The 19,192-nt window shown below is 40.6% G+C and overlaps 1 protein-coding gene across 12 annotated transcripts in view; it reads right to left on the reverse strand.

Moving 5' to 3' along the window:
- TRIP12 (thyroid hormone receptor interactor 12) overlaps positions 1-19,192 on the reverse strand; it is a 157,598-nt gene that overhangs the window by 68,116 nt on the left and 70,290 nt on the right. For 11 of the 12 annotated variants that reach the window (XM_062193202.1, XM_062193269.1, XM_062193262.1 and 8 more), the window contains 3 exons: positions 17,940-18,076; positions 10,224-10,307; positions 8,909-9,004 (listed from right to left, as the gene is read on the reverse strand). In XM_062193202.1, the coding sequence (XP_062049186.1) occupies positions 8,909-9,004; positions 10,224-10,307; positions 17,940-18,076 (317 nt within the window). The remainder of the gene's footprint in view (positions 1-8,908; positions 9,005-10,223; positions 10,308-17,939; positions 18,077-19,192) is intronic. The other variant, XM_062193277.1, reaches the window with a different exon arrangement.

Consider the following 19,192-nt stretch of genomic DNA (forward strand, 5'->3'; position numbering starts at 1 on the left):
GAGATTCGCTGCTCCTACCTCCCTGCCCCTCCAGCAAAGGTATAACAGGACCTGCTTCCCAAACACGTGCTCTCCCTGATCTCTCTTCTTCACTCACACTCTCTCCTTCATCCCGTCTCTCTCTCTTGATCTATCCCTCGACCCTCATCTCTCTTCTCTTTGCCCCTTCCCTCTGGCCCTTTCCCTAAAAACAAAGAAACAAAAAAAGCCACTCTTGTCAAAAGCTGTATAAAAATGAGCAGGAGCTGGATTTGGTACTTGAGAAGTGGTTTACTGCCTCAGGATACAGAGGGAGAGAAACCCACAGTGCTTCCGGGAGGCATAAGAGGCTAATGTGCTGAACCGAACTGGTCAACCAGATGTGCTGAGTTCTGGAAAAGTGAAAAAGAATGTGGGCTAAGAAGTTTTGATGAGAAAGAATAAACTCTCCTGCAATCGCACGGTACTTAGAAGCCAAGGTACCACCAGCAAGAGGAGGCCTGCCTCAAATAATTCCCAAGACACCTGCCACATTTTGAAACTGCTTCATTTTTCAAGTCTGAGGAGATAGTGATTTTCAAGGTTCTCAATCAAAATCCTGGAAGAGCCGGAACACAGAAACGGATGAGCCAAACCTAAAATGAGTCATAACAAAATTGCAGTCTGGTCAACACTCAGTCAAGCCCTGACTAGAGATAAGTCACCGTTTGAAGGCAACGCTATGGCGTGTGTAGCAGGTAAAGCTGCCCTCTGCAGCACTGCCATCCCATATGGGCACTGGTTCAAGTCCCAGCTGCTCCACTTCCGATCCAGCTCTGCTATGGCCTGGGAAAGCAACAGAAGATGGACCAAGTGCTTGGGCCCCCGCACCCCTATGAGACCCCCCAGAAGAAGCTTCACCCATTTCGGCTATCTGGGGAGTGAAATAGCGGATGCAAGACCTCTCTCTCCTCTCTACTCTTCCCTCTCCCCTCTCCTCTCTCTCTGCCTCTCTGTAACTCTGCCTTTCAAATAAATACATAAATCTTGGGGTAAAAAAAAAAGGGGGGGGGGGGGAATTGTTCCTGATCACTGTAGGCCTCTCAGTTCTTTTACACAAACTGTTGGCATATAATCAAGCCAATTACTAGACTTGCAAAGAGACGGAATATGTGGCTGAGATTCAAGAGGGGAAAAAGAAAATCAGAACAGACCAAGACTTCTGCAAATATAAGTGCTTAATGGCTATGAAAAAAGAAAGAACTATGGATAACTCAGCAATATACTATCTGAAATTAAAAACTCATTTGTGTAGACTTAAAAGACTGAAAACAGTAGGAAAATAATTAGTGAATTTGAAAACTGGCCAACGGGAAGTTTTAACACCGGGCAAAGGGAAAAGAATTGAGAAAACACAACCAAAGAGAAAACAGAGTCAGAGAAACATGCTGGACGGCACAAGTAGTACCTTGATACTCCGAGAAGGGGAGAGACTATTTGTTAGAAAATGGTATTTCATAAAATAACGGCCAAGACATTTCTAAAACTGATAAAGGAAGTATCTACTCACAGATTAAAGGCTCAGTGAAGTACAAGCAAATTATATATCAAGAAAAAGTCACCTCACCTCATCCCAACATAGTCAAACTATTAAAAAATAAATAGTTAACAAAATAAATATTGAGAGAGAGAGGAAGAGGAAGAGATATGGCAGAGGGACGAGGGAGGAAACTCAGGAAAGAGACATTGCTTTGAAATGTTAAGGCTTGGGGCCAGTGCTGTGGAACAGCAGCTCTGCCCATGGCACCAACATCCCATATGGGCACCAGTTCATGTCCTGGCTGCTCCTCTTCCAATCCAGCTATTTATGGCCTGCGAAAGCAAGAGAAGATGGCCCAAGTGCTTGAGCCACTGCAACCACGTGGGAGACCCAGAAGAAGCTCTTGGCTCCTTGCTTTGGATAGGCTCAGCTGCAGCCCAAGTGATTGGGCCCTTGCATCCACAAGGGAGAGGCCGAAGAAGCTCCAAGCTCCCGGCTTCAGATCAGCTCAGCTCTAGATGTTGCAGCCATTTGGGGAATGAAGCATGGAACGGAAGATCTTTTTCTCTCTCTGTCCCTCTCTGTCTGTAACTCTACCTCTCAAATAAACAAAAGCATTTAAAAAGGAAATAAATAAAAAAAGGCAAAGTTTTTAAACAGATACTATGGAAGTCAGAATACATCAAAAGTAGTGATTGAGAATTTTACACCTGGAGAAAATATTCCTTAAAAAAATTAAGCAAATCGGCCAGCGCCGTGGCTCAATAGGCTAATCCTCTGCCTGCGGTGCCGGCACACAGAGTTCTAGTCCCGGTCGGGGCGCCGGATGCTGTCCCGGTTGCCCCTCTTCCAGGCCAGCTCTCTGCTATGGCCCGGGAAGGCAGTGGAGGATGGCCCAAGTGCTTGGGCCCTGCACCCGCATGGGAGACCAGGAGAAGCACCTGGCTCCTGGCTTCGGATCAGCGCGTTGCGCCAGCCATTGGAGTGTGAACCAACGGCAAAAAGGAAGACCTTTCTCTGTCTCTCTCTCTCTCGCTATCCACTCTGCCTGTCAAAAAAAAAAAAAAAATCAAAAATTTCTCTAAGAAAATTAGAGTGAAATCACTACTAGTAATTCTGCACCATATGGAAAAAAGTGAGGAAGGATCTACAAGAAGGAATTGAGAGTACTGGTGTTGTTGGTGGGAGGAGTGTGCTGCCACTGTGGCACAGCAGTTAAGGTGCCCCTGGCAGCAACAGCACCTGGTCTGAATCTGCGGTGCTCCACTTCACATCCGGCTTCCTGCTAATGAGCCTGGGAAGTAGCATAGGATGTCCCAAGTGCTTAGGTCTCTGTCATCCACATGGGAGACCCTGGATGCAATTCCAGGCTCCTAGCTTCAGTCTGGCCCAGACCTGGTTGCTATAGTCAGTTGAGACAATGAACTACCAGATGGAATCTATCTCCTCCCCACCCCCACCTGGCACTCTACCTTTCCAAACCAGTGCTGTGGTATAGCATGTTATGCCACTTAACAACAGTGGCATCCCATTACAGATGATGATCCAGATATTTCGACCCTGCTACTCTCACAGAAAACCAGAATAGAGTTTCAAGATTCCAGCTTCAGCCTGGCACAAGCCCAGCAAGTATAGTCATTAAGAGAGTGAACCAGTGGATGGAAGATCTCTTTCTGTTTCTCCCTGTCACTCGACTTTCAAGTAAATAAATCTTTAAAAAGTAATAAATCTATTTTTTAAAAAAGAACACTGGGAATAGTAAATATGTGGGCAAATGTAATAAGGATGTTCTAACATAACTATAATGTATTACAGTTTTTTACACATATAACAATTATAGGATGTCAGAAAAAAAGAGTTGGAATATAAAAGAATTTAAGGTGGGCAACAAATCAAGAATATGCATTATAATCTCTAGAGTAACCATTAAAAGAATATATAATATACATAGAAAAGCTAAAAGAATACTTGACTATTCCAAAATTAAGTTACCACTTTTCATTTATAAGCTTTGTAAAAATCCAAAAGTGTGACATCATACTATTATAAGTGAATGTAAAACAGTATAGCCCCTGAAGAGCAGGATTTACAATATCCACTGAAATTTTTCTTTTTTCTTTTTTCTTTCTTTTTTTTTTTTTTTTTTTTGACAGGCAGAGTGGATAGTGAGAAAGAGAGAGACAGAGAGAAAGGTCTTCCTTTTTGCCATTGGTTCACCCTCCAATGGCCGCTGTGACCAGCGCATCTCGCTGATCCGAAGCCAGGAGCCAGGTGCTTCTCCTGGTCTCCCATGGGGTGCAGGGCCCAAGCACTTGGGCCATCCTCCACTGCCTTCCCGGGCCATAGCAGAGAGCTGGCCTGGAAGAGGGGCAACCGGGATAGAATCCGGAGCCCCAACCGGGACTAGAACTCTGTGTGCCGGCACCACAAGGCGGAGGATTAGCCTGTTAAGCCACGGCGCCGGCCTCACTGAAATTTTCTATACATGTACTCTTTTTTAAAAGATTTATTTTGTTTATTTGAAAGAGTTACAGAGAGAGGTAGAGCCAGAGAGAGAAAGGTCTTCCATTCTGCTGGTTCACTCCCCAAGTGATGACAACGACCAGAGCTGAGCTGAGCTGAAGCCAGGAGCCAGGAGTTTCCTCCGCGTCTCCCACTTGGGTGCAGGGGAACAAGGATTTGGGCCATCTTCTACTGCTTTCCCAGGTCATAGCAGAGAGCTGGATCGGAAGAGGGGCAGCTAGGACTCAAACCGATGTCCATATGGAATGCCAGCGCCGCAGGCTGGGGCTTTAACTCACTGCGCCACAGCACCAGCCCCACATGACTCTTTTCAATAGCAACTTTGCATGCAGAAATCAACTCAGAATACAGAAAAAAATTTTGCCACGGAACCTTCAACATTGATAAACTGGAAATAACCCAGTGTCTAATGACAATGGACTGGCTAACTACACTCGTCCATCCAATGGAATGACAGGAGAACTTTTAAGAAGAGAGAAATCTCCCCTGCTCCCAAATATACGCAGCAACTGTAGAGGGTAGACACCAAGACATATCATTAGACATATCATCAGAAGCAAAGTAAAATGTGTAAAGTTTGTTGCTCCTATCTAAGAAATACAAGCGGGTATGGAGTAGATAATAGGATATGTTTTTGTGTTTTTATTAACAGAAAGACAAGCCATAACACTTTAAAAGGTTATTTATGTAGGAAGAGTAAATAGAAAAGACAGAAGAATTTCTGAATATGCCTTGTTAGTAAATGACTCTTATGTAAATATCATGTAATTATAAAAGCAAAATTAAGTTTTCAAGTGCAACCTCTAAAAATCAAAAGCAAAATAAACCAAATGAAACCAAACCACCTTGGGTGTTATTAACAAAGAATTATTTCAAATAACTTTAAAATGTAAAAATTTAGCCACAGAGATATATCCCAAGAACAAAAAGAACTGTAAAAAAAAAAACACTAAAGAACTTTAATGGTTAAACTGGATTCTGATACCATGGGATTAAGCAAATGACTCACTATATATTCTGAGAAATCAGACATTTGGCATGGGATAAAACACCAAGCATCAATGAGATTAAAAACCTGCACCCTAAAACTGAATTGGTGGTACTGGTATGAACTTTGGAAAAAAGATAAAATACAATCCTTTCCTAGGTTACTCTAGTGACAATGATCAACACAGGAGCAATGAGTTTGCCCAGACTGCAGTTTCTAAATGCCATTTTACAGAGAAGAAATCAGAGCTTTCTGGGGAAATGCCCAGTCCTGTCATATCAAGACAGCAAAGTATTTCTATTAAGTTACATCTCCACCGCTCGTGACAGGTGATATTAGACACGACCATTTTGTGACACTCTATCTAGATACTGAGTTTTAAGAGTTTGCTAAGTGATGGATGCTGTGTGTTTTCTTGTATCACGAAACACTGCCACTTTGGTTTCCTCACCAGAGAGACAAAAAAACTCAAACTCAACACTGAAAAGGTCTCTAGAACCACCAGTCTTACAAGAAATAAACTACAACATCCGAAACAACAGAAATTTCACACTGATTTTTTATCAATTAGGAAGGAATTTTTGTTTATGCTTGAGTGTAATAATAACTTCTATATTTTTATGTTTTAGGGGGCATTATCATGAGCAAGTAATATGATAAAATGTTTATAGATAACCTTATTTAGTGTCAGGGCTCATTTCACAGTAATATGAGAGGACGGACGTGATGGAGGGAAAAGGCTAGACACAACAGGGCACTGTTGAAGTGAAGCCACGTGGCATCCTGTTCTACTCTGGCTCTAGCCTGTGGTTTACATTAAATCCATGTGCAAAGTTCAACACTAAATATGGATTTCAGATATTTTAATGTCAATATCCTTAGGTATCCTTTCTCCCCAGAAATATAATCAGTATAAAGTAAATGAAATCAAATTTCTCTAAAGGAGAAAAATAACTCTAAGAAACATATGCACTGACTGCAATGTATATATATTTGGATGCTGACTCAAAGAGGGGACATAAACTTTTGAAATCGGAACAAATGCTTATTAACAGTAAAATAAAATAGCAAATGTTAAGTAACTATAATATTGTCTTAAAAGTACTTTTATTATAAATTCAAATACAAACAGATGAAATTATGCCTAGTAATGGTTTTCAAAATAATCCTGGGATTGAGAATAGTTGAGGATGCATATGAAACAGTATGTAGCTGCTGTGGTTTAATTGCTGTTGAAGGCTTCCACTGTGATTATTATACTATTGCACCCTCAATTTTTGTTTGTATCTGATATTTTTTCACAATAAAGATCATGTCCTTTCCCCTCTCGAAAATGATTCCCGATGATTCTTGGGTCAAAACTCACATTTGGGGCCTGGCGTTTTGGCACAGCAAGTAAAGCTGCTGCCTGTAGTGCTGGCATCCAAATGGGTGCCAGTTTGAGCCCCAGCTGTTCCACTTCCAAACCAGCTTCCTATAAATGAGCCTGGGAAAGCATCGTAAGATGACCTAAGTGTTTGGTCCCCTGCACCCACATGGGTGACCCGGAAGCACCTAGCTCCCACCATTGCTGCCATTTGAGGAGTGAACCAATAGATAGAATTAGAAGATCTCTTTCTGTCTCTCCATCTTTCAAATAAATAAATTTTTATTTTTTTAATTTATTTGATAGAGTTACAGACAGTGAGAGAGACAAAGGTCTTCCTTCCATTGGTTCACTCCCCAATTGGCCGCTACAGCTGGCGCTGCTCAGATCTGAAGCCAGGAGCCAGGTGCTTCTTCCTGGTCTCCCATGCGGGTGCAGGGGCCCAAACACTTGGGCCATCCTCTACTGCCTTCCCGAGCCACAGCAGAGAACTGGACTGGAAGAGGAGCAACCGGAACTAGAACCCGGCGCCCTTATGAGATGCCAGCATCACAGGCAGAGGAATAACCAAGTGAGCCACGGCACCGGCTCCCAAATAAATAAATCTTTAAAAAAAAAAAAAACCACACCCTCAGATTCGTGGCCTCTTGCTGTTTTTCAAGCAGAGCAGGCTCACTCCCACTCTGCAGTGCATGTGCTCTTCTCTCAGCCCTTTGCATAGCTCGTTGGCTTCCTGCAGTCCGGTCTCTACATCTAAATCCCTACTCTGTTTTCCTTCATCACACTGACAACATCTGAAATTTTACTAAAAACACATGTCTTACTGGTTGCCAGGATTACTCTCCAGCATGGAAGCTCCATAGAGGAGCCAACCCTGCTTATCCTGTTTAGGATTCAGTACAACATCAACACATGGTAATTGTCACTAAATAAATATCCACATTTATCTGTTCATGAGAACTTTGTTAGCTGAGAGCTGAGTGTCAGAGGAGCAAAAACAAAACCAACTAAATTGTTGGTTAAATTTCCTTGCCAAATGCTAAGGCCAGCAACTTGAAAAAGCTTCACATATCAGTACATACATCATGAGCACATGTATATATACTATTCCAAAAAAATTTTTGAAATGCTTAATGGCACCTTATTTAGCATACATTAGGATGGGCAGAGCGAACAGACTTCAGTAACACTTCAGAAATTCTGAAACTAAGGCTAGTGTCGTGGCTTAGTGGGCAAACACACCAGCCTTGATGCCAGCATCCCATATAGGCCCCAGTTTGAGATCTAGCCTTTCTGCTTTTGAACCAGCTCCCTGCTAACTTGCCTGCAAAAGCACTGGAGGATGGCCCAAGTGCTTGGGCCCCTGCAGCCACGGAAGAGACCAGGATAGAAACTCCTGGCTTTGGTCTGGCCCAACCTGGCCCAACTTGCAGCCATTTGGAGAGTGAACCAGCGGATGGACGATCCTTCTATTTCTCCCTCTCTAACTCTACCTTTCAACCAAATAAATATAAATCTTTAAAAAACAAAAGAAGAAATTTTGAAATTAAATAAGAGTGAAGTCTATAAAGTCTATTGATTCTATAGAAACATCAATGTTGTTTTTTTATTAAAAAAAAAAGCTTCAATGCGAACTTTGTTTAAGGAAGCTAAATACTATATGCCAACAAAAATTTACTTGGACTTCTAACTGTACTAAAGTTATATCCTTAGTTGTAAACTAAAAATTCAAGAGTAACTATCTTATTAACCATGATAAAAATCTTATATATATTTCATTAATTCGAAAATGAGTTATAATAACTAGTAATTCTGTGAAGAAGTCTTTCCTCTGAAGCACATGACTATCTTATGAGTTAAACTTCATTAAACCAGGGCAGGCATTGTAGTGTAGCAGGTAAAGCCTCTGACTGCAGTGCCAGCATGCTATATGGGCGCCAGTTCAAGTCCTGGCTGCTCCACTTTTGATCCATGCTAATGGGCATGGGAAAGTAGCCGAAGATAGCCCAAGTGCTTGGGCCCCTGCACCCACATGGGAGACCCAGAAAAGCGCAAGGTTCCCGGCTTTGGCCTGGCCTGGCCTGGCCTGGCCCGGCCCCGGCAGTCATCTGGGGAATGAACCAGCAGATGGAAGATTCTCCGTCTCTCCTCCTCTCTATAACTCTGCCTTTCAAATAAATAAAAATAAAATCTTTTAAAAAAATTTTATTAAACCATAAAAAAATTGAAATCAATGTAAATCTTACAATAAGATGCCATAATTGCCAATGTAAAACCATTACTCTTTTGTAGGTCAAACAACACAAAATAACCTTCCTCTAAAGTCTACACTGTTTTAATTATTTCAGTTCAATAAAATTAAGAAAATCTTACTGCTGGCTCTACTTAGGACAACTACATGCAAAGCCCTATTTTTTAAAAACAAGGCAATATCATGAAATCTTCCTTACATTACCAGATAGCCAGCAAAAATAGCATTTTGCGAATTAGTACAGGGCTTCAGGAAAGGAAAAACTTAGAAGTATTCACTTACTAGCTCCGCTTCCAATTGTTCTATGGAAAAGTTGTGACATCCGAGGACCAAGAGGACCAAACAGGTGAGGAGGAAGACCCCTGGCCTCTAACAGAGCTAAAGAAAAAAATAAGTGTAAGGGGGGGTGGGTGATCAAATCCAATAGACTTTATCTAAAAATTTCAAGCACCTAATTCATCTCACACAATTCACATAATCAGTCATTTTCCATTGTGAACATTAACAGAATCTCTGAAATTTCCAAGATCACTCTCATATTAACATAACTGATATAATTTAAAGTATACATGTGCCAGTTCCAAGTATCCTAAGATTTTATGCAAAAATTAAAACTCAGTGTGTAACTGTGTAAACAGCCCAAGAATATTTCAAAGTAAACATTTACTGTGAAGAAATTACATGTTAATTACCCTTGCCCTGTTTGCCCCCAATCAGGTATTGTTAGGAGACCCTCCAAAAACAAAATATAACACTATTTTTATCACTTCTAAAAAGTCAGAGAAACTATGTGCTCATGAGAATTCTAGTCAAAGAGATCCTTATAAGTTCCCTCAGGAACTTTAAAGAAATCTGAAACTACAAATGCCGTCTCTCCTAAGCCTTACACCAGCGATCTATTTTAAACCAACCAGAAGATAAAAATACATATCCTCTGGCTTCTAAAGAGTTTATATATATAAGGCTAAAAAAATACCTACAAAATAAAAAAAAAAAAAATCTGGAAACATGGAGTTAGACATACACTATACATTCATTTTGAAATAAAGACAAAAAGAATATGAAAAAAAAAAAAAAAAAAAAACACTACCTGACTAGGCATACTCATAATGTTGTCAGGTAGCAGAGCACAATACATTAAGCTAACCATTTTTGAAGGTACTTCTTAATTTTTTACTAAAATCTGCTACATTTATAATCAAAATAAAAAAATTTAACATAAATACAGAAGGGTACTTCAAAAAGTTAGTGGAAAACTGTGAAGTTTGTTTTGGTGCAAAAATTCTGAAATCCATGCAAATGAGAAGTCCTCAAAAAGCTGGTGGAAAATGCATGTAATGAAAAAACAACACATGGATTTCAAGATTTTTTGCAGCAAAATACCTCAACTTTTAATCCTTTCCCAAGGAACTTTTTGAAGTACTTGTAAGATTTCTGTCTAAACACCAAAAATGAAGAGGCAAATATAGCTCATCTTCCAATTCCAAATCATCTCCTAGAAGCCTTTTGGAACACTCTCTGAATTAATTCCCATGGAGAACAATAGCAATGGGCAGCCAGGGCTGTGGTTCCTTACAGGCTCAGTAACTGTCTTTACCTTGCAATCGTCCCATCTCGGAATCATCTGATTCACTCTCCCCAGAAGTGGTCATGCCAACAGCCCCTGCAACAGAACTAGAGGCTGGGGGCAGAGGGGAGAAAAGGTTAGCATTAGGAGAGGAACAATTGAACTCTTAAGTCTTTCTGGATTACCTTAAAAAAGAAAATCCAAAGTTTTAGTGAACAAGGGCAATTACACTTGTCCTCCTATGACACACTCAGCTGTTGTTCTAGATTTCATCCATTAAATTAACTAAACTGCTTTGGTATTAAACAGGAGTTGGTGTTATGGCACAGTATGTGCTAGGATGCCAGCACTGGAGCTCCAGTGAGTTCTGGCTGCTCAGTTCTCATCCACATCCCTAGGAAATGAAACTGGGAAAGCAGAGGAAGATGGCCCAAGCACTTGGGTCATTGATACCCATGTGGGAGATCTGGCTGGAGTTCTGGGCTCCTGGCTTCAGGCTGGCTCAGCCTTGGACATTGTGACCACTTGAGGAGTGAATCAACACTATCTTTATCACTCCATCTTTAAATCTTTAAAGATACTATCTTTATCTGTCACTCTGCTTTTCAAATAAGTAAATGAAATAAATCTTTAAAAAAAAAAATAAGTGGCCATCACTGTGGCACAGCAGGTTAAGCTATTACCTACGACATCAGCATCTCATATGGGCACTAGTTCAAGTCCCAGCTGTTCCCCTTCCAATCCAGCCCCCTGCTAATAAGCCTAGAAAACAGTGGAAGGTGGCCCAAGTACTTGGTTTCCTGCTACCCACGTGGGAGACGCAGAAGCAGCTCCTGTCTCCTAGCTTCAAACCAGCCCCACTCAAGTTATTGCAGCCATCTGGGCAAAAACCAGCAGAAGTTAGAGTGCTCTCTGTATCTTTAGAAAGCTCTCTGTACCTCTTGCAAACTCTTCCTTTCAAACAAATAAATAAATCTTAAAAAAAATAATAAGTAAAACAAAAAAGCCAGTGTTGTGATGTAGCAGGTAAAGCTGCCATCTGCAGCACCAGCATCCCATGGGTGCAAGCTGGAGTCCCAGCTGCTCCACTTCCCATCCAGCTCCCTGCTGAAGCACCTGGGAAAGCAGCAGATGTCCCAAGTCGTTGGGCCCCAGCACCTACGTGAGACCCAAAAGCTCCTGGCTTCAGTCATTTGGGGGAGTGAACCAGCAGATGGAAGATCTCTCTATATATCTATATATCTCTGCCTCTCCTGGTCTGCAACTCTAACTTTCAAATAGATAATTAAATCTTTTAAGACTAAATAAATATGGCTGGCGCAGTGGCTCTCTTGGCTAATCCTCCGCCCACGGTGCCGGCACTCGGGGTTCTAGTCCCGGTTGGGGCACTGGGTACTAGTCCAAGCTGCTCCTCTTCCAGTCCAGCTCTCTGCTGTGGCCCGGGAAGGCAGCGGAGGATGGCCCAAGTGCTTGGGCCCTGCACCCGCAAGGGAGACCAGGAGGAAGCACCTGGCTCCTGGCTTCAGATCAGCACGGTGCACCTGCGCCGGCCACAGCGGCCATTGGGGGGTGAACCAACAGTAAAGGAAGACCTTTCTCTCTGTCTCTCTCCCCCTCTCACTTTCTAACTCTGTGACATTTAATAACTGGCCACAAACTGACATTCTGACATTCTATGTAGATGTGTGCCTTCTTAGGTCTACTGTACTCCTAGATTACAATCTCGATATAATCACCTGTTTTCTCTAATTTCAAGAATTGGAGAAGACTGTACCTTAAATTTCTAGAACAAAATACTGAATATACACAATACAACTTAGAGAAAATTGCAATACTGCTAGGATATATGAAAGAGAGGCCAACTAAGATGCTAAAGTGGTACCAAAAGAACAGCTAAGATAACCAAGATTCCTACTACCCAAAATGCTAACCTAAAACACAGACACATATAATCAGTCTAAGCTTACAAAGGCAGATTCGATTATGAATCTGACCAGGAGGTAAAACCATCTTCCTGCAAAACTGGCTGTTTATTATTGCAGCTCTCAGTGTCTACTGAGTCCTCCAGCACTTCTTTATGCAATTGATATATGTATGCATGACTTATCATCATAATACCTTGGCCCTTGAAGGATAACTACAGAATGCAAGCTAGAGAGATTATTTCTGTCACTACTGTTAAAGAGGTACATGAGTAACATATGAATTTAATAATTTCTCTGTAGAAAGATACCAACACACCAGCCATAAATTATATTCTCACAATCTCTTTGTTTATGCACCATAAAGTATTTTCTATGTTTACAGATTTTTTTTCAAATCTGAGAAAAATCTTAGAATACTGATCAGTAAACTATTGCCAAAGGCCAAATCTACGCCACCAGTTTTTTCAATAACATTTTATAATACAGCTGCATGCATTCATTCACATGATAGATCCATATCATATAGTCCATAGCTGCTTTCACATTATAATCACAGAACTGAGCAGTTACAACAGAGAACACATAAAGCCTAAAACATTTACTGTCTGGCCTCTTCCAGCATCTCTATGGTTTTAGAGCTACAAGCTAACCAGAAATGCTGATATTAAAGGGTACCAAAGTTCAGCAAAATTCACTTTTGTGGAAGAAAAAAAGACATTAACCAATAGTTACAATCTAGAATGCTACAGACATACACAATTATTAAATGCTTACTATTTGTAGGCACTGTCTATGTTTCCTCACAACTGTACCAAGAAGTATTATAAGCTTCATCATGCACATGAGGAAACGGAGGCTTTGACAGCCAGTAACGGGTCAGATTTTAAAACCAAGTTGTATCCCTTAGGAACTACATCAACTCATTAAGTATTTTTAATTCGAAGGCAGTTGTTTTTAAGTTGTACAGACACATTGTTAAAACTATTGTTGTTAAGCACCAATTACGAATCAATTTGTTAAAGTGGCTCTTAAACTTTTTTTTTCAATAGTTTTTTTTTTTTTTTAATTTTTATTTATTTGACAGATAGAGTTAGACAGTGAGACAGAGAGAAAGGTCTTCCTTCTGTTAGTTCACTCCCAAAATGGCCGCTACGGCAGCAGCTAAGCCCATCCAAAGCCAGGAGCCAGGTGCTTCTTCCTGGTCTCCCACGCGAGTGCAGGGCCCAAGCACTTGGACCATCCTCCACTGCCTTCCCGGGCCACAGCAGAGAGCTGGACTGGAAGAGGAGCAGCCAGGACTAGAACCCAGTGCCCATATGGGATGCTGGTGCTGAAGGCAGAGGATTAGCCAAGTGAGCCACAGCATCGGCCCCCTCAAAAACTTTTTTTAAAGGTCTTCCAGATATGTGGAAAGTAAATAACAAAATTTTAATCAACGAAATAGTTGGGCTTTTTTAACGCATGCTCAGAAACCATACACACACACACACACACAAATAAACAAGTAAACATCAAAACCTCACCTAAGGCAATGCTGGTTTTTAAAAGCGTATTCATCACATTTTAGTACATTCTACAGACTTCCAACCATTAAAGGATTCCTCAAGGCAGGTGCTATGGCACATTATGCTAAGCTGCTGCTTAGGATGCCATTATCCTAACCCGAGTGCTTACAGAACGCCTGGGATGAGCCCTAACTCCACGTCAGATTAGCATCCTGTGCAACATACAATGACCAAAATACATGGATCCCTGACACTCAAAGTGTGAGAGCTGGAATTCCTGAATCGTGGTTTTGGCCTGGCCCAACTTTGGTTGTTGCAGGCATCTGGGGCATGAACCAGCAGATGCAAGATGGATCTCTCCCTCTCTTCCCCTGCCTTTCACTTTACCTTTCAAAATAAAGCTTAAAAAGATATTTTTGTTACTGTTTTTTTTTTTAATTAATTTTATTTATTTGACAGAGATAGGTAGAGACAGAGGCCTTCCATTTGCTGGTTCACTCCCCCAAACAGCTGCAACTGCCGGAGGTGGGCTACTTTGAAGCCAGGAACCAGGAGCTTCTTCCAGGGTCCCAAAGACTGGGGCCATCCTCCACTGTCTTCCCAGGTGCATTAGCAGGGCTTTAACTGGCTGCACCATAGAGTAGGTCCCTCTGTTACTTCTTATACACATTATTCTATTGACCTTCTTAATGAATATTTCACACTGCTTGGCCACAAAGACGATCAAGACACAGAACATGTCCAAGAACATCATTGAAAAAGCTGTTATAGTTGTATTCTAGCTAAGTCCCAACCTTTAGGAACCACAGAACCACTACAAGAAGCAACTGGAGGAATGGAAGGTGTGGGTGGGGCAAGGTGCTCATTTTTAACAGAAATCAATTACTAGACAAAAAGAAAAGGCTCCTGCTACCACTCCTTTGATGGCAAGTATTAAGCAGCTGCCCACTGTGGTTCCTTTTATGTATGTTTTAGAAAATCGATAGACTTTAGGCCAAATTAATCAAGAGCATAGACAGTAGCTGTTTTGTAGTCATACAGATAAGAAAATGTAATCAAGTCACAGGGCTCGACTACAAAGTTCTTTAGTCAAGGCTTCTAATCACTTGAGTTCATGCACCAGATTTGTCCCAAGAGACAAAATGTAACTATCAATAGAATATCCAACACCAGGTTTTCAGTAGTGTCAATCTTTTTTCTTAAATCAGTCATTTTCTATAATCTCGGTCTATCTTCACAGCACCATGTCAAATAGTTTACAATACACACTTGAATGAGAACAATCAAGACACTGTGTAAATCAGAACACAAAATCTGATAGAGCACCAAGGTTTTATACCTTAACTGAAGCAACCTCTTTTACAGAAAGCAAAGATAAATTATTATAAAGCTCATAGAATTAGATTTTACTTGCCAGGAACTGCTGAGTTTACTAGATGTGTAGACATGGAAGGCAACAGAGTATGTTTTTTAAAATATTTTTATTTAGTTAGCTGGGGGGGAGGAGGGGAGAGACACAGAGTGTGTGTGTGTGTGTGTGTGTGTCAGGGCACAAGAGGGAGGAAAGAAGAGGGAGGGAGGGAGGAAGACATAGAGCTCCCATCCTCTGAGGCTCACTCCCTAAATACCCTCAACAGCTGTAGCTGGGCCAGGGTAAAATCAGAAACCAAGAACTCAAACCTGGTCTCTAACATGGGTGACAGGTACACAACGACTTTAGCCATTACCTGCTGCTTCCCAGGGCACACAATGACAGGAAGTTGGAGTTGGGAGCAGAGCCAGGACTGGAATGAAGGCACTCCAACATGAAATGCATGTTATCTCAAGAAACGTTTTAATCACTATATCAAATGACTGCCATTATACCAATTTAGAAGTTTATATATATTTTTAAAGATTTACTTATTTATATGAAAACTGGAATGACAAGAGGGGGAGCCAGAAAATGAAATCTTAATTCTGCTGGTTCTCTCCCCCAAAAACCTGCTACAGCCAGGGCTACCGGACTACCAGACCATGCCAAAACCAGGAGACAAGAACTCTATCTGGGAATGCCATGTGGGTGGAAGGTGGCCAAGTCCTTGGGCCATCAACTGCTGTCATTCCAGGTTCATCACCAAGAAGCTGGATGGTTAACAGTGCGGCCAGGACTGGAACTGGCACTCTAACATGGGATGTAGGCATCCCAAGGAGTGAATTAGCACAATCTCTACTGAAGTTTGTATTTTACATATAGAGAAATTAAAGCACATACTGAAGAATGTAAAACTTTTACGTAATTCTCTCCTTTCCCCTAAAAAAAGATCCCTTCTCCAAAATACAATTAGCCCAGTGCTCCTCTACAGTCAGGAAATATGGCAAATAAATGTTTTATCACTATGACTATAATACATAAACTTGGAAATCTGTATCACACTGTGATTTCAAGTACATATGACAATGAAACACACAACAGTATTTAGGAAAGCAAACTAGTGAGCCTGATCCCTTAAAGATCTTATCTTCTTAAATAATTGCACCACAGAACAAAATTTACCCCACCCCTTCATTTCAGCCTTTAATTACATTCATATAAATTAAATAAACTCTTGCAACTACAGGCAAACAGAACCACAGTTGTTACAAATGTACACTTGATTTCTAAGACCTGGATTTGAGAGTCACACAGTCTGTAACCCTGGGAAAGTTTAACCAGTATGTCTTAGTTTCTCCTCATTTATAAATGATAATGACAAGTTATCTGAATATCAAATGAGAATATATGTCAAGTGTTTAATATGTGTCTGCAATAAAGTGCACACTCCATACCCATTAGCTCTTACGATTACTACAGTGAGTTGACTTTAACACATTCAGCAACTCCGTTTCTGTCATCTTGTGGGAACTGCCCCGTCCCACATTCATACTTGAAATATGCACTGACAGACTGAGAAGGAAAGGCTGTGTCATGAGCAGCTTCTATTACCTGATCAGACTCTTTTTCTACCCTCTTCCATTTAATATTTTGGAAAAACTCTCCCAGGGAAAAGGTACAGGAGGAAAAAAAGATCTCTTTCACCAAAAAATATGCTGTAAGTCTACCAAGTAATTTATCATACAAAACTAGGATGGGGCCAGCGCTATGGCATAGCAGGTAAAGCCATATGGGCGACAGTTGGAGACCACGTCCAATCCAGCTCTCTGCTATGGCCTGCGAAAGCAACAGAAGACAGCTCAAGTCTCTGGGCCCCTCCACCTGCCTGGGAAACCCAGAAGAAGCTCCTGGCTTCAGATCAGACCAGCTCTGGGCGTTGCAGCCATTTGGGAAGTGAGTCAGTGGATGGAAGGTATCTCTCTCTGCCTCTGCCTCTGGGTAACTCTGCCTTTCAAATGAATAAATAAATAAATAAATCTTTTTTAAAAAATTTTTTAAAAAAAGAAAAAACTAGGAACAACAAGTGGTTTAAAAAAATGCTTAGCTGAGCAGGACAAGGTAACAGCAGAAGGAAAACTAGAACCCTTCAGGTAAAACATGACATATGATTACATGACATATGATTAATCCCAGCTTTTCCCTGGGAAAAGCAGCAGAAAAATGGTCCAAATACCTGTGCCCCTGCCACATGGGAGTCCCAGGAGAAGCTCCTGGCTTCAGCAGGCCAGGGCTGACCATTTCGGGAGTAAAGCAGCAGATAAAGACCTCTACCTCTCCCTTTCTCTGTAACTCCGCCTCCTTTCAAATAAACAAATCTTAAAAACAAAACAAAACAAAAAAAACTACAAAAACACCATTAGCCACAATTAACAGTTGAATTATTCAACTAGTTTTGGTAACAGTAATGAATACATATTTAAAGCTAAAAAGAGGGGGAAAAAGCATAATTCTTGGTCTTCTAAGATATTAAAAACAAAAATAAGCAGCCCATAAAAATTTAATTTCTTAAAGTTGCTGAGGTTCACTGTAACATTATTTTTAAAAATCCTGTTAAAATTTACGTATGTATGAAGCAATTTAATCACATCCTCAACATTTTTATCATGTATTTAAACTCTTTCAAATAATCAATTATATGTCCAAGTCAATATTTGAAATGCTTATAAAAAAAGGAGTTACTCTCTCCTAAAAGCCTTTTGAACAGAATACAAGTCTGAATTAAACAAACATTAAGAAACAGCAAATGTAACAAAACAGAACACGAAGTTCGTATGATGGCAACATACAGTATATTTCTATCTCCTCCCTTTCATTGTATCTCTATATGGATAGAGTAATTTACTCCCTAAATAAATCTGTGAAATAAGAAAAATAGATTTTAGAGTTAAGAAGTGCCATCTACCTGCAGCTCCTTGGGGAGCTTCATCTGTCCGTGCAGCTGAAGAATTTACTGCCTCCTGGTTGCTTTCAGGATCTGCCATTTTTTCCTGTCGACGAGCCTCAGCTGCTCCTCTTTTGCCCAGGCCAGAGCCCCGCCGACTACAACACAAAAATGTCATCATAGGCAGCATTACGAGGGAACCAGGAGCAATGTATAGACAGCACAAAGCTCAGATTCATGGAGCACAAAGCCAGTTTCTTCTTTTAAAATAAAAATTGTTACAGAAAATCACTAAGCATAACAACTAAGACTTTGTATACTTAAAATTCTTCCAAGTTATATCACATTCACAATACAAGCTTTTGTGTCACTAGGAGCTGTTGTCATCCTTACAGACACAAATAATTCCAACTAAATAGAAAAGAGACTCCTCCTGCAGAGAAAATTCAATTCATTTAAAATAGAGTTCCACACTTCAGGGTAACCAGTGGATCAATATAAAAGGGCTTGCTGACTGACACTGCCAACGCAGAGAGGAAAGAAGGAGATGGGAAAAAGTTTCCATCTTCTATATTCCAGATTACCTACATCATCCAAAACTAAATATCCCAATAATGGACAATAATTAAACCTTTTAAACAAACTATAACAATTTTCATATTTATAAATAAATGCAAATGATATTTGGAAAAAAACTTGTTTATGATACAGGCACAGAACAAGATATAGAAAAAACTAACACTCATTTCTCTTAGGATTATTGTATTGATGGTGACCTTTTCCTCTATTTTAATGAGGAATTAGTAAATCAAGTAGTAACAAAGATCCTCCCCACAATGTACTACAACTTAAAAGTATTTAAAAAACAGTTCCCCAAATTCCTTTAGGGCATGCAGATATCTATTACAAAAGAAACCATTAAGGTCGAGCTACAGCCAGCAAAATGTGAAGCCTTAAAGCTGCTTGCAGAGAACAGAAATGCAGCAACCATAATTGACATGTACATGAAAGCTCTGAATTACCTGAGAGTACTGACATTTTTCTTCAAATCAGTGTAAAATCCTCCTAAATAGGGGTTTGCTTAACTAATCTTTCCTTCACAAGGAAAGCTCATTCCAAACCCAACTTACCAAGCTACAAATTAGAAGGATTCAAATTCATTCATTTATCATTTAACTGCACCAACACACTGGGCTAACCACTTTGGATACATAGGGTTGTTGCCCTCAAGGAGAAACAGTCTAAAGAGAAACAAAGACACACAGCCTCAGTAG

Source organism: Lepus europaeus, chromosome 1 (assembly GCF_033115175.1).
Source record: "Lepus europaeus isolate LE1 chromosome 1, mLepTim1.pri, whole genome shotgun sequence".
Lineage (NCBI taxonomy): Eukaryota > Metazoa > Chordata > Mammalia > Lagomorpha > Leporidae > Lepus > Lepus europaeus.